This window comes from Rattus norvegicus, chromosome 11, assembly GCF_036323735.1.
Source record: "Rattus norvegicus strain BN/NHsdMcwi chromosome 11, GRCr8, whole genome shotgun sequence".
Taxonomy (NCBI): domain Eukaryota; kingdom Metazoa; phylum Chordata; class Mammalia; order Rodentia; family Muridae; genus Rattus; species Rattus norvegicus.
The window spans coordinates 80,064,000-80,080,428 of NC_086029.1; the positions used below are offsets into that span (position 1 = coordinate 80,064,000).

The 16,429-nt window shown below is 45.8% G+C and overlaps 1 protein-coding gene across 36 annotated transcripts in view; it reads left to right on the forward strand.

Moving 5' to 3' along the window:
* Kalrn (kalirin, RhoGEF kinase) overlaps positions 1–16,429 on the forward strand; it is a 605,866-nt gene that overhangs the window by 360,655 nt on the left and 228,782 nt on the right. For all 36 annotated transcript variants that reach the window (XM_039088642.2, XM_039088658.2, XM_039088661.2 and 33 more), the window contains 6 exon segments: positions 323–472; positions 3,353–3,467; positions 6,666–6,781; positions 7,265–7,387; positions 13,471–13,653; positions 14,770–14,888. In XM_039088642.2, coding sequence (XP_038944570.1) covers positions 323–472; positions 3,353–3,467; positions 6,666–6,781; positions 7,265–7,387; positions 13,471–13,653; positions 14,770–14,888 — 806 coding nt within the window.

A 16,429-nucleotide genomic window follows, 5' to 3' on the forward strand; every position in this document is an offset into this window, starting at 1 on the left:
GTATGTCTCTATTTATACATATTTGAAGCCCCCAAATATCCAGCCTATTTCTTCACCTCTTATTCTTCATCACATTCTTGAGTGATACTATCAACCCCTATAGCTTCAGCCTTTAGCTATCAGCTGTAAAGAGACGATTCCACAATCCCTACCTCCAGTCACAGTCCAAGCTCCAGTCACAAGGTTCTCAAAATATCCCGGGTGTGGTGGCTCCTCTGAACCACCACAGTGAACCTCACTGAAGTGTGTAAGACTTGCAGAAGTCGCAGAGATTACCCGCCGAGCAGTCCATTTAATGAACCCCTTCCTCCATCATCCCCAGGTGTGCAGCGTTCTGGAGAGCTTAGAGCAGGAGTACCGGAGAGACGAAGACTGGTGCGGCGGGAGAGACAAGCTGGGGCCGGCGGCAGAGATGGACCACGTCATTCCACTCCTCAGCAAGCATCTGGAGCAGAAGGAGGCCTTCCTGAAGGTCAGTCAGTATATGACTGCCACACAGGTCTCATGGCCTCACCCTCTCCTCTCTCCAGCACCCACCTTCATTAAGGCTTCCCTTTGCCTGCCTCTTATGTAAAGAGGGAAGGGGCCGAAGGCACAGCTCCCGGTTAATGTGTAAAAACCATACGCTAAAATTTAAATGTTCATTTCTTTTTTGATACTTCTGGTGTCATCGGGGTATAGGGTACGTTACTATAGCCACTGCAGTGTTAGAATGCTCCAAGATCACGTGGTTATGGTCACATGCTTTTACTCACTTACATTCAGTTTATTAAAAATAATTTGTTTTCTTTTAGAGTGCTAGGTTTTGAACACAGAACCTCACGCCTGGTAGGCTAACACTCTATCACTGAACAATAACCGTAACCCTAAAATGATCTTTTGGCTGAAGAGTATGAGACTGCTTATGAAGTTATTAAAATGAGCCTTTTAGGAGATAGCTCAGTGGTTAAGAGCACTGACTGCTCTTCCAGAGGTCCTGAGTTCAAATCCCAGCAATCACATGGTGGCTCACAACCATCTGTAATGGGGTCTGATGCCCTCTTCTTGTGTGTCTGAAGACAAGACTACAGTGTACGTATAATAAGTAAATAAATCTTTTTTAAAAAATGAACCCTTTGTAAGTAGATATTGCAAAAAAATCAATAAATTTAGATACTACTTATCAATCTAGTGATTTTTAATTAACAATAAATATCACAATGTTTATTCTCCTTTATGGAGGGTGTTTCAGGGAGGGAAAACAGCCCTGATCTATATGGGCTTTTAGTAGCAAGGGGAGTCCTTCTGAAAGTCTCCTAGCAGCAGGCTTCCCAGTTGAGGCTGTTCCACATGCTCCGCTCACCTCAAAACTTTCATGTTCTTCTAGGGTTTCTCAGAGTTTGTGTTTCCTGACATAGCACTACTGAAGTCACACTCCTATAACTAGCTGCCTTTTTTATTAGAGCTCTTCTCCTCTTGGCCACCAAATCTTTCTGTTCCTTTCTTAAGACACCCCCCTGCCCCAGATGAACCCACCCTCCTTCCTGTTGTCTGGTCTGCACAGATATCAGTCAGAACCCCGAATACGCAGATTAAACTAATACGGATAAGTAGAAATTTTCCCATGCAGAGCTTGAAATAGTTTAAAATTTCTCTATTACAAAATAAAATTAAAAATGATTGAAGGAGCATAGGAAGGGTTTAAAGTACAGTTATAAAAGTGTTGCGAATGACACAGTGGGGAAGTACGTGCTGTATGAACATGAAGGCCTGCTGTGCAAGCATGAAGACCTGGGTTTGGATCTCGGCCTCCATGTAAAGAGCCAGTCAGCCTCATGCGCTGCACATCCCCAGTGCTATCGAGGACAGAGAAGCAGGATCACTGGGCCTTGCTGGCTGCCAGCCCAGCTCTGGTTCTCTTAGAGATGCTGTCTCAAGAGGCCAAGGTTGACAGTGGTTGAACAAAATACCCAACTTCCTGCTCTGGCCTCTTCACGTGCAGGTATGGACATGCACACGCACACGCACACACACGCAGAGAGAAAAGAAAAGATTATGTCTTCATAAAATGAAATGATTCTTTTAAAGAGGAAAGAGGGCCATCTGGGCTGATGCATTTCCTATTTTCCTAAAGCTGTAGAGGAAAAGCTCCCCATAACTGTGGGAATTCTCTGCCCGACAGATGGTGCACAGCTTTCTGTTCATCACTCATTGATTCGTCTAGAGTCCTTAGCCTTGGATGCTCACTAATGGCTTTCAGTTCATTAGCCTGTGAGTTCCTGGGCCCATCAACTGCCTTTAACCAGATCCAGCTTCATTGCTACTTTTTACCTAATCACAAAAACATATCATTTAAATTTATATTTATTATTAAGCAATCATTGTAATTGTATAATTTGTGTGGTCAGAAGATAAACGTAAGATTTTTAAAACTTGGGGTTGGGGATTTAGCTCAGTGGTAGAGCGCTTGCCTAGCGAGCGCAAGGCCCTGGGTTCGGTCCCCAGCTCCGGGAAAAAAAAAAAGATTTTTAAAACTTCACTTGATCTACAGATAATTTAATTTATGTATTAATTTGTTGATACATTATTAAATTATTAGTTTAAAATGTGAAGGCAAGTATATACTAGTCTCATAGCTATGGAGAAAACCGATTTTTAGAGAAATTCATCAATTATATGGGCTTAAGAGACACTAGAAATACTCCGTCAGGATATCTGGATCTAAATTGAAAGGCTTCTTTCCTCCCGCTCTTCCCAGCCCTCGGTCCTAACCGCCATCAGGAGAACGTGGCCTGTCCTCTCTGCCAGCCCCTGCTGACGGGAGCCGTCGGTGGCTCTGATTCTTTAATGGAGGTTGATATTTCCCAACAAGAGAGTACTTGTTAGTGTTGTTTAAGTAAGGTGAACGTGACCGGCAGTCAAAAACGTTTAAAACTGTTGGGAATTTAACTTTAGATTTAGAATTATGTTATGAAGTGTGTTTGCTCAGTATGCTGTGCTAACGTGGGTTTCTGTTCCCTGGGCTCTCAACGGTGGTCACGTAAGAGACATTCTTATAAAAGAAGAAAACCATCATGGGCATGAACATTAGCAGTGCCCAATCAGCATAGTGCAGGGTCAGCTGCTTTCTGATTTCTGTCCGAAACGGAAAAGGAAGACGCACCTGGTTAAAGGAGCGCTCACAGTACGAGCCTTCTAAGTTGGAATTAGCATCCTGTGGACCGGAAGTGACCTCCAGAACTTTTCTCCCTCTGGATCCCTCCAGTATCCCCATCACCGTCAAGTCCTTAATGCCTCTAAAAAGGCACCTCTGTGCATGTCTTTGTCCCACATGTGGACTGGAGACAGGGCCTCACATCTTTGTTTCTCTTAGGCCTGCACTCTGGCACGGCGGAATGCCGAGGTGTTCCTCAAGTACATCCACAGGAACAATGTGAGCATGCCCAGTGTTGCCAGCCACACCAGGGGACCCGAACAGCAAGTAAAAGGTGAGTAAGAGGCCTACTGGGCCACAGCTCACTTCAATTGTACAGGTAAAAGGCCAGGCCCCTCTTCTCCTCCCCCTTCACCTGTGTGTCTAACTCTCAGGTCATCCCAGGTTCTCCGGGGCTTCCCCTTAAGAAGTAACAGTCTGGTGTGGAGTGAAACTAGCCCTGGTGATCCACAGTCTCTTAGCATGCTGAAAGATTTCCTGTTGGTTTGTTTTGTTTTTTTTTTTCCTTTTCTGTTTTGTTTTGTTTTTTCATTTATATTCAAGTCTTGGGCCACACTTAGTAGAAAGGTTTACTACTTAAAACATGGTGTCCAGTTCAGCAACATTGATATCATTTGGACACTAGTTGGAATTTCAGACTCACTCAGATCTACAGGGTCAGATCCTGCCTTCTGTACGCAGGTAGAATTTACATAAGCACCTATTCTAGGTCATCTTCATTATCTCTTTGAATTCTATAAACTGGGAGTATATGAAAAACAGCACATATCCTTTAATTTTGCCTATTGTCTGATCACATTTGGCCTAAATTATCATTTTGTTCTTTCAATGTTCGCTCTTGCCATACAAACATTAGCCTTGATGTAGGAAACCAAGTTTTACGACCTGGGCCGGTTCACCCCTCCTTAGGCAACCTGGTGGTCCCCTGCTCCCAGGAGGTCACCATATTGATGCCGAACTTAGTGCGGACACCCGATCGGCATAGCGCACTACAGCCCAGAACTCCTGGACTCAAGCGATCCTCCTGTCTCAGCCTCCCGAGTAGCTGGGACTACAGGCGTGCGCCACCGCGCCCGGCGGAAACCAAGTTTTACAAATCCTCTTGCCCAGTTAGAATATCACACAGCCCTGGTGACTAAGGCCAGGGAGTGGGGGTGAGCCAGGCTTAGGGACACCAGAGTCAGAGAGCGGATCAGCAGACTGCTGTAGAGAGAGTTCCTTTTCCTGCTCAGATAACTCAAGAGTTGGGATGATTCAAATCACTGGAGAGAATTAAACAGGAAGAGGACCTGAGCTCCACATGTTATTTCGCCTTCGAATGAGGCCCTGTGGGTGGCTGACTCCATGTCAGACTCTCCTCCCAGCACATGTCAAAGCATATGTTCTGACTTCTGCAGATGGCAGTTTGGGCGAGACCAACCAGTGAGAGACCACATTCCCACCACACTGTGTGGAACTGGTACCCAGAGGGGCCTGGATATACCTGCATCTGTGAAATCTCTCAGACAGGGGGAAATAGTAGCACAGGAAACTCTCCAGAGCTTCCATTGTTTGGATTGGGTTAATTTGGGTTCCTAAAGGTGCAGTGAGCAGGGAGCCCTGACCACAGGACACAAACACAAGGAAACGAGCTGATTTGACCCAGTAGATGCAGACACTGGAGACCATACCGTCTATCTCTCTGTCATCTACCACCTGGATCCAAAGCCATTGCCACTTATATCTGGGTTTTAATATGGGAGCAGATGGCCAAGTCACATCCAAAACCTTCATTGTTGCCCCCCACGAGCTTCTGTTGTCTGAGTGATGGTCTGTTGCAGCCATCAACATCAGTTGCCGTGGCTGAGCTCAGCAATACAGCTGTTAGATGTTGATTCCAGATGTTGGCCAAGGTTCTTGTCTGTCCATTCTGAGCTCCGAGTCCAAAGGACAGTGGTGACCCAAGAGTTCTTGCCACCGTGCAACAGGGAAGCAAGGGACAGGTCAGGTGTACAGGCACAATTTGTGCCCCTGTTTGTGTCACATCGGCTAACAAATCTCTTTGTCAGAGAAAGTCACTGGCTGAGCCAGAGGTCAGAGGTCAGTCTGAGAATGAGAAAGTGCGCTTGACCACTCTGGGAAGGAGTGGAAACTTCTATGATGAATACATGGAGAGTAGCCACAGTGGCCAGCGGAGAATCTTAGCTTGAAGGGGCATGGACAGTGTCAATCATTACAGTAAAGCTTGAAGGGGGTGTGGACAGTGTCAATCATTACAGTCCCAGCACAGTGAGGGGAACTAAAGAATAAGTAAAATCAGCAAACACAGAAGTTCAGGTTGTGCTATCTCTGTAAAGTACCATAATGTGTACTTTATAACCCCAGGGACCTGGGAGACCAAGGGTAGCTAAGAATGTGGTCTCAGGTCAAAGGATCCGACTTAACTCTACTCCCCCCTCTCTGAATGAGTCTGCACAAGTTTCAGGTCTTCCCTCCTTTTCTTCACCTGCAAAGTGGGGACCGTCACGATGCACGCATCAGGAGCATTATGAGGATGTGCCTGACACATAGTAACTGCTTAGTAAACATGGTTATCTATACCCTTATTACTGCATATTTTATCAAGCGTATTTAATACTGTACATTTAATAGTTTGCAGGAAACAAGAAGCAGCTATGAGACAAAATAAATTTGCTCACTGCTTAAGCATAGAGCATACTGCTTAAGACACTTAAGAAATCAATCAGGGTCACCAGACAGTATTAAGAGCAGTGAAGAGACAGATGACACGTACTGGATACCCCCCACGGCTCCCTTGTCATACTGAGTGCCTTACGTATATTCTCAAATATACTATCATTCGGGAGACGTGAGAGGAGCTTTACACCTTCCTTAGGATCATATAGAAACCTGTGTGGTGTTTGGGCCCAAGAGAACATGTAGTCCTTGTTGCCATGTTGTGGCCCTGCTTTCTCCCACCCTCTGCCCAGAAGCTTCTAACAGTGGCTCTGCTGTTAAAGTTCTGTATGTTTGACTCCTGTGCAGGGCTGAGACTGTAGCTCATTCTGTGGACTGGCCAAATGTCTTCACAACCTTCTCACTGCTGCCAATCCCATGCCTCTCCTCCAGAAGCTCCTCGGGAATGCCTAGGAGTCCCCCAGGAGGCCTCCTATGCTTGCTAGGCTCCAGACCAGCTATGTCAGTTGTTGTCTTAGGGGTTCGCTTTCCAAACTCTCTTACCATGACTAGTGTGAAGAGAATCCGGGTTCACTGTAGTATATTGACGAAATCCTCAGAAACAGGTAGTTACCAAGCTCTCCCTGCTCTTGGTCCCTTCTGGGGAGTTGTATCTATCTCTAGCTTTTATTCCCTTTCTTCTGATCCTTTATTGGTCCTAAAGGGAGGCTTACAGGTCCCCTTGGTAATGGGATTGAAGTAGTTGGGACTTCACTTAGAGCTTTCCCATGATGCTACTCACCCCCTTTACCCACAGCCATCTTGAGTGAGCTCTTGCAGAGAGAGAATCGCGTCCTGCACTTCTGGACCTTGAAGAAGCGGCGGTTAGACCAGTGTCAGCAATATGTGGTGTTTGAACGCAGTGCTAAACAGGTATGTCCAGAAGTCCCCTTGGCTTTCCCTCACTGCTGAGGAGTGTATAGAGAACCATTACTAGCAGTCAGAGTTAAGCCAGGGGCTGGAGGTAACAGGATAAGGGAGATCAGGTTTCCCCTTACCCATGATTTGGATTTTCTAGCATTCAATCCTGAGTTTGACACCAGGAGATGTGATGGGCTGCACAGGTATTCACCAGGTCTGACCTATAATAGCCCCCAGTTTATACATAAATACTGAGTCTGATAGATGGTAGCCTCCAGGTTACTGCTTTGGGGTGGGTGAGCAGTACTAACTCAAAGGAGAGCCTCCAAAAATTAACAAAACAAACAAACAAAACCTTGAAAACTCCCTAAGAGCTACACACCCACCATGCTGTCACAATTCCTGGGTCCCAAACATAAGCCTTCCTCCCAGTGTGGCATGTTTTCCTTCTGAGAGCTGCCTTCTGGGGACTAGTGGTGGTGTTTCCTCCTACAGGCACTAGACTGGATCCAAGAAACAGGAGAATATTACCTCTCAACCCATACCTCCACTGGAGAGACCACAGAGGAGACTCAGGAGCTGCTGAAAGAGTATGGAGAATTCAGGGTGCCTGCCAAGGTAGGAAGTGTCCCAGCCCCCCCCCCCCCGAGTCCCCAAGTATCTCTTTTGTGGGGAAACTTTACATTATGGGAGCAAGAACAGACTCTGTATGCAGAACTGTGTTGTCCTAGTTGCACAAGGAACACATGTTTGGGATTGTCTCCTTCGGAACCTAAGTTCTCCCCAAACTACATCACCAAACAGGACATCAGATGCTAATGCACCCCAGCACCACACTCCAGATTCTGGGGTCCCCTTTGTTTCCCCAGAGCTGATAAAGTGAAAGGACACACTCATGTTAAGCTATGCACACATTGTAGACATCTTCCAGGAATAGCCAGCCCGTGACATGTAGTCATCTACAAATGCATTGGGCTACATGCGTGTCTCTCTGGGAATGCATGTGGCCTGGGTACTGTAGGTAAGACATACCTGAATTCTACTTATATCTATCTATTCTTGAAATTGGAATGCCTTGGGAAGTACGCCTCACGGGATGGAGCAGTAACTCAGGAACTCATAGAAATTCCTGAGTCCCTTGTTCCTAGCTTGGGCTTCAGCAGAGTGGATGTGCTTTCTCACCCTCCGTGAGATCCATCATATCATTTTGCCTCACTACATTAAAAATAGTGTCCCTTCCTTCTGATTTGTGCTTCGGAAAGGAGCCCACCTTTTCAGTCCAGCACCACCTCTTCCCATCTCCCTGCTGAACACCTCAGGGTCCTTCCCTGTTGTTTCAGTCCTCATCTGTACAGCCTTCTAGGAGCAGTCATAAGGGGTCTGTGCAGGGCTATCTCCTATGTTAGCCTGAATATTGCAAGGGATCTCTGTGCAGGGACATCTCCTACAGTTTCCCTGAAGACACGAGCCACCTTTATTCACCTTGTCCAGTGTTCTTCAGACACAGCTAATTATGGAAGTGGGCGTCGCAACATACGTGAACATTAGGAATGTTGGCTAGATTCCAGAACTATGACGCTCAGTCTATGTTAATATGGCTTTTCTAGCTTGGCTCTCTCTATTTCCTGTCTTCCCAACTGAGCTGTGTCTGTTAGCAGTTACGGTGCCCCGGTATAGCATGGTCTCCATCTCAGAGTCCTTTGCGTCAGAATATCCTCAGCTCAGAGGAGGAGCCTATGACTGAAGACGCCCGCCCCACCTCAGTCCAGTTCCCCTGAGACGAACTTCCTTTAACCGGTCAGCTCTGGCTTCTAATCCTTATAACCAGTCAAGTGAACTTGGTATGGAGAGCAAACTGACCTTGAGTGAAATATGGCGGCCCTCACAAGCGCATAGAGCGATGAGTGATGCTGGATTATTATACTCCACAGAGACAAGATCAAGCCGAAGAAACACTGAATATAGAACGGCAATTTTATATAAAAGTGAGACAGATTTAGTGACGATAAGAACACACAATTGCACATTGTGCTGTGCCTATAGGCTTCTAGTTAGAAGAATACAAATGATACTTTCTGTTGTTCCAAAAATTATAGGGGAAATGGCGGCTGATGACAGGGAAGTTGAGCTTTGCAGCTTCTCACAGAACTCTGTTTTTATTTTCTAAAAAACAAAGTGGTTTCTAGATTTTTTTCTTTTCTTTTTTTCTTTTCGTTTTTTTTTTACAATCCAGTGGGATTTTTAGTATATTCAGGATCTCCTATAATCATCGCCACAGCTGAGGAGTTCCAGAAAACCCATATGCGTTAGGAATAATTCCTTCCTCCCTTCTCCCTCAGGCACAGGCCCACGCCGTACATTTCACAGAATTAGAATCATTTGATATGTAATCCTCGGTGCCTGGCCTCTTTTCCCTTAGCGTCGTGTTTTCCTTATCCACCTGGGTTTTAGTGTGTCAGCTTGTCATCTCTTTTGATGGCCAAATAATATTTCGTTATGCAGATCTAGCTCTGTCATTTAGCCCCTGGCAGTTTACTTCCTGTTTATCACATGACTGGTGTTCAGTTTGGAGGTCTTATGAATGGCGTTATCATTAACACTGTGTACAAGTTTCGTGTGAGCGTGTTCTTTTGGTCCACTTATATGTACACATGGGAGTGCAACGGCTGGGTGATCCTATGCCTCTCTGTTTAATTCTGAGGACCTTCCAATTCCAAAGCAGCGCTTACCGGCAGTGTGTGCAGCTTCCGGTGTCCCTGTATACTTAGTAGCACTAAGCTCCTGTCTGTCAGAAGGAACATGAGAGCGGGGGAGTTCCTCTGTGTAACCCACATTGCTCAAACCTCAGCTCTCACATGGTCCTTCTGTTCTGCCTCCAAAGTCCCTAATGGTTACTTTCCCTGCCTTTCTTCTGTGTTTTCTCTTCCACTCTGCAACCCCTCTGACTCCTGCCTCTGTAATTCAGATCACCAGAGAAACGCCCTCAGCTGAGTCACCATGTGGCCAGGGTCCCTTCTTAAACAGACTTGTTTAAAACCCAGGACACCTGGAAAACAATTGCCCAACTGAGGGGCTGTTCTTATGGGACAGGTTTTGGCCTCTCTTCTCATCAGCTACAGGCAAGAACATGACAGGTCTCATGGTTTCATTTTGCATTCTGGGAGGCGGGCAGGCATGGTCATGTTGGTACCCCATTGGGCTGATTGGTCTAGCTTTGCTCACCCAGCAGTGAGCTGAAGCCAAAGCTAAAATACCAGATCGAGCTACGCAGTGAGGATGGACAGATGAGTAAGGTGGAAGGTTGAGTTTTCAGGCCCGCTGAAGAGGACACATCAGTAACTATCCCATGCTGAAGTAGAGGCCTTAAGTGGAACCGTGGGGATATACCCACCTGTCTGCAGGGAGGGCTACCTGCCTGAGGGTAGGATGTATAGGCGGCGACATCCCCACCATGTGTGGGGATGACATCCAGCATGGCTGTGGTTCAGTAGTGGAGAACCTCAGAGATGGGCTCCTGCAAAGTCAGGTGGGGTGGAGCTTGACCACGCTGTCTGCTGACTGTTGACTCCCGGCCTCTGTGAGGACACAGAGGAATCTCAGTCATGACCTCACTCCCGAGCTTTCACCGTATTGATCCCAGTCAGCTCCGATGCCTTCTAATCCAGGTTCCACCAGCGCACCAGTCACTGCCAAGCTGAGGACACTGTCTTCAGTCAAGTCACCTGACCAGAAGCAGAGAATAGTGACTTCCAAGACTTTTATATAAAAAGGGGTTCTTGATGATTAGAACAAAAATTAGCCTCTTTCAAGAGAATAGCAAGTTAAAAATATTTCCTCACAGGAAAAAAAAAAATAAAACCCTGAGAGAAATAACATGCAAGTCTTCGGGACCCCAGGTTTCTTGTCTTAGTCAGTTCCTGGTGTGGTTACTATTGTTGTTTCATGGTGGAGAGATATTCCTCCAAGCCTCACACCCACCTCTTCTATTCCATTCCAAAGCTCCTCCAGCCCTTGACTCTAGCCTATGGCCAGCCCACCATGCTGAAAGAGGAGAAGACTACTTATGTTGTGCGCTAGTCATACTTCAGGCAGAGCACTCTGCTCCCACCCCAGCATTGCTCTCTTAGGGAGGGACATGGATGGTGAGCCTGGAAAGGGCTGGTGGGGTAGTCAGGACCATTAGAGTCTAGAATGGTGAGATAAAGAAAGGCCCTGCTGTCTTCTTGTAATAAATCAATTGTCTGCTCAGATTCTTGGTAAGAAGTTCAGACCACTAATCTTTCATGGTGAATTCCATTTGTTATCAAGAAAATGGATTGCACATAGCTCAGGCACGGAGGAATAGCTTTGATCCTTGGCAAAACTTGCCAAGGAGAACGTCAACCTTGTGATGTTCTGTAAGCTCATCTTTCTCTTCCTGTGGTAAGGATCCCACCTTCCAGGTGTCTGAGGCTGCCACTGCTGCATCTTGAAGTAACATCAGTGCGTTTGGGAATTTTACATGGCTGATAATGAATTCTTATGGAGGAGACAAAGACAGGGTTCAGATGTGTTCTACACAGAGGGACTCGGTTGAGGGGGAAGGATCAGTTACAAGTAGCAAGCCACCACAGCTGCATAAGGAAAACCGTCCTCCTGATCCCCTGGTATCCCTTAAGGATGACCCAGAATGCTGATGGCATGCCTGTCTCACACACTCGCCAAAGGGCTTTTGCTGTGGCCAGCAGCTTTGTGCAAACTGTCAGTGGGATGATATCTGTGCATCCTGCAAAGCTTAGGTGTGTGGCCACCAGCTTTTTCATCAGCCCCGCACAGTTTTATGATGCTGGAGAGAATCTTCTCTTTGTTTTTCCACATTTCGGTCTTGGACTTAGCCGCTGAGTTCCAGTTTCCCAACCAGGTCAGGTCTCTCTCTCTCTCTCTCTCTCTCTCTCTCTCTCTCTCTCTCTCTCTCTCTCTCTCTCGGTCATCCTTCTCAGCGGTGACTGTGACTCCAGGTTTCTTTTCCATGGTGTCCGGCTTACCAGCTTTTTCACTCTGTATCTTGCAAGATGGGAAAGATCTGCTATCTTTCAAGCTTTGCCCCTCCTTTTCTCAAAAGGACATTTTCTTCATAGCATATTATTTAAATGTTATTTCCTTTTCCCTAAGATTTCCCAGGTATCTCTGATAGATTTTAGTTTTAAAATCCACACTTCTATACTAAAAGGTGAGCAGGCGTTTGCTGACCTCATCCTTCTGTTTCTGTGTCTTCCCAGCAGGCCTTCTCTGCCTTCCCATACAGACCCGCCTTCGTCCGCTGCACTGTAAAATCCCTCTGTTGTAACATACTTCTCACTTTGACATTCAATTACACGATGCCCCGAGCCGTCAACTATTTTGTATGAAAATCTTGTTCCCTCTGGAGATTTCAGATAGGGGCAAATGAATATATTTTTTGTTTCTCCTTTTGTTTATCCCTGAAGCCCAACCCACAGCTCTCTACAGAGAACAGTAGACAGAGGAAATCCTAAACATATTCTGGTTACAAATGAAGTTAACCCAACACACGTCAGACTGTTGACAGATTAGCCCTTAATATCTCCCTCGAACAGACAGAAAGACAAAAATCTCAGTTAAGCAGATAGAGGTCTGCTAGTCAGATTCACCAGATCCTAGCCTGTCCTAGTTTGCATGATGTTTAGTGCCTGCCTTGAGTACAGAGAGAGGCAGGAACCAGGATCACAGGATCAGAGGCAAGCACGACTGCCATTACTGGTGATGTGATTTTGGACCAGCTTTAAAAGCTGAACCTCAAGTTTCTGTGTCTGGCTCACAAACACTTCTCCATCCCTGTCTGCATACATCTTAAAGAGTCTCAAATATGATGACAGTGTGCACTATAAGTTAATAAATGGCTATATTAATAGAAGAGATCTCATATCAATAGCAGTGGTTGAAATAACATTTCTGACTTAACTAGTTGCGTGAACTTTCTCCATGTTCTGCAGACATGAACAAATGCCTCTCAGCTAGTTAAGGTACCAATGTCAGACCAAAGAAACATTTACACCCCAGAGGGACTTACAGGAGTTACCACCTACAGGAGCATGGGGAAGGTACAAGCCACTGTACCACTGCAGGAAATGCCATTGCCCCCAGCAACTGTTAGCTGCTTGTATATCTTTTGGAATTGGTATGGCCTTGTGAGAACTTCCCCCCTAATAACCTTTAACTGTCTACAAATCCTTGGGAAGGTTAGGCCACTGAAGCCCTACCTCTCCTCCATGATGGAAAGAGAGTGAATAGGACCAATTTTACACAGCTCTCCTGTAGGTGATCAGAGCTGCTGACAGTTCAAGAGCATTGTGGCCATATCACACCTGGAAGACAGTGTACCACAGCAAAGGTTCTTACAGTAGCTCTAGTAAGCACCTACTGTGTGCCGGACACGTTCTAGACAGTAGGCATCATTGGCCCATTAATGTTCTCCATAACTTCATGAAGCAGGTGCTACTATGATACCTATTCGGTGGGTAAAGAAACTGGCAGAGCACAGGAGATTTTAATAATTTGTTCTAAGCCACCCAACAGGTGGGTAACAAAGTTGACCTGCAAACCCAGCATCTACTGGGAGGGTACCCTGCAGAGCAGAGGGGGCTTGAGGCAAACAGTCCTGAGAATAATGTGGTCCAGTAACGTACGGCTATCTCTTGGGACAGCAAACAAAAGAGAAGGTGAAGCTTCTGATCCAGCTAGCAGACAGCTTTGTGGAAAAGGGCCACATCCATGCCACAGAGATACGGAAATGGGTGACCACGGTGGACAAGCACTACCGGGATTTCTCCCTGAGGATGGGGAAGTACCGGTACACCCTGGAGAAAGCCCTGGGAGTCAACACGGAGGTACGTATGAGGTGCTATCCCCTGGAGCTGCCTCTCTTCTCCTCCCCTCAGTGCCACCGCTGCACCACCATAGAAGGAGTAGTGTGTTTCCAAGGTAGTCTTCTGAGCTACAGAGCCCACGAACCTCATGCATTTTTAACAGGCTTGGGGAGCATTGCTGATCCATTCATCCCCCCCATCTCCCACCACCCTCCCCCATCACGATTAATGTTCTATGTCCTGCAGGATTGGCTGACCAGGAGCAAGGCCTCTGACTATGAAGCAGAGGGTTTTTTTCTTTCCGTGTAGTTAACTGTGGAGTAAACCCTTTCTTTTGGTCTCATCAGTACTAGCATCTAACCAGTTATGTTAATGAGCCAAGGATTAGAGTCCCTCACATATACATGAGTGGTTTTCAGGAATAAGGGGCACAGTGTGTATAAAGGCTGTTTGACACTTCAACTAAAAGGAGGTACTAAGTTCCATGAAGCAAAAGAAGACCGGCTTTTAATCTCCTTTTTTTTAATAATAGAGGTCAGTAACCTATGAATTAAAAGCTAAATCCAGCCTGGCATTTAATCCACTCATGTCTTTAAACAGGTCCATGCTCCAAAACAGAGCAGCCTCAAGTAAAGTCGTCAAACCCTAAACCTTAAGGCCTATGTCTCCCCCAGCCAGTGAGTTTTCCTCTGGGCGTCCTTTCGTACATAACACCAATGAGAGCTTAAGCAAGCGAGGATGAGCAATTACAAGGTTCAGTCACTGATCAGGAATTCCATTCCTGTTTCCAAGGGGAAATGCCTGCTTAAATAAAAATAGTTTATTTTCTCTTGACAAATGAAATGTTTTCGGACTTTTCCTGTGTTCCTGATTCCTGTTTATTTTATTGGTGAGGAACCAATTCTGGCTGATTCGTGTTTATATTTAATCAAAGCCAAAGGCCTAGAAAACAAATACTTATATGTAACTAGAGATAGTAGCACTAAATGTTTGGTCAGAACATTCTACAGCTTTTTTTACCTGAAAGGCACAATTACCCTATGGAGACACCTTGAAGGATCACCCATCTTGTCACCCACTTCCATTACACTGTTTTACCACTTCCCCAAGGTGACCTCTGTGACATTTCTCATGCAGGATAACAAGGACCTAGAGCTGGACATTATCCCAGCAAGCCTTTCAGACCGGGAGGTCAAGCTCCGGGATGCTAACCACGAGGTCAATGAAGAGAAACGGAAGTCAGCTCGAAAGAAAGAGTATGTGGGGGGGGAGAGGGGCTCTCACTGCAGCTCAAAGTCTCTTCCTCAATTTCTCCTGCTACCCATCCCTTGTGATGGTTTGATGAGTCATCTGGTCTACCTGCAGGTGTTGGGGTGGACGTTGAAGAGATGGGTTTACTGGCACCTCTCTGCCTCTCAGATCTCTACTGTATCCAACTGCTTTTCATGTAGCAGGAACTTTCCAGGGGATACCTGTGCTTCAGACCATCAAATTTTATTTCACAGTGTCAGAGCTCAACAGTAACCAAACCAAACCACTCCATGTAACCATGGACTCCTCAACATTTGGCCCCACCTCAGTCAGCCTCATTTCAGAGTTCTTCCTTACTGTCGTTCCATTCCTTTCTGAAGATGAAGAGATAGATAGATAGATAGATAGATAGATAGATAGATAGATAGATAGATAGATGGATGGATGTATTCTGTGGCCATGTCTCACTAACCAGATTATAAACTCTTTGATGATAAGGAATATTTTATGCTCTCTTATATGAAGTGTGGTTCCCAGAGCAACAGGGATACCACAGTGGACTAAGAGAAGTTTATAGAATATTATTGGATATGGAAACCAAAACCTTTGGTAAGGGACGAGAAGTTATCCAAAATTACATAATGAATAAACCCATAGCTGAATATAGTGACACATACCTCTCATGCCAGCACTCAAGAGGTTAAGACAGGAAGATTGGCAGGTCAAGGCCAGTCTGAGCTATGTAATGAGACTCTATCTGAAAAGGGGGGGGGGATTAAGAAAGGAGGGAGGAGGGAAAAGGAAGAAAGGAAGGACAGAAGGAAGGGCAGAAGGAAGGAAGAAAAGACAGAAGGAAAGGACAGAAGGAAGGAAGGGCAGAAGGAAGGAAGGACAGAAGGAAGGAAAAACAGCTGATAGCATCAGTTTTCTTACTTTAATTTTAGGAATGTGCTTGGTCCAGAAGAAAATAAGATGCTGTATGAGGAATTCCAACATCTCCCCTCCCCCACGCCCACATCTGGTTCAGATATCTCCAGGTCCATGCTCCAAAACAGAGCAGCCTCAAGTAAAGTGGTCAAACCCTAAACCTTAAGACCTATGTCTCCCCCAGCCAGTGAGTTTTCCTCTGTGCGTCCTTTCGTACATAGATCTTTCTGGTGAATAATATTTTAAATGGAAAGAAAGATGTATCTTGAAACTGACCCTGAGAGTGAATTGTAGATGTCAGAGGTAAAGTTGATAAGTTTACTCCTCTGCCTCAGCTGGCCCACATGGAGACGAGGCAGCTAAGAGAGAAAGGGGACGCTAACCATGGTGGGAGACTCTGAAGTTGCCTATTATTCTCAGAATAAGAATGGTTAGAGCTGAAATCCATTTAAAGAGCTTGGGACCAATTTATCCTTAGATTCCTGGTCTGTTCTCCAAGTTCAGCCAGCCCTCTGTATCCTCCCATTTAGCCATCCCTGGATTATAAATATCTAGGGGAAATTATGCTTGTATTGAACATGCAGACTACCTTCTCGTCATTTTACAGGATAAGCCAGCC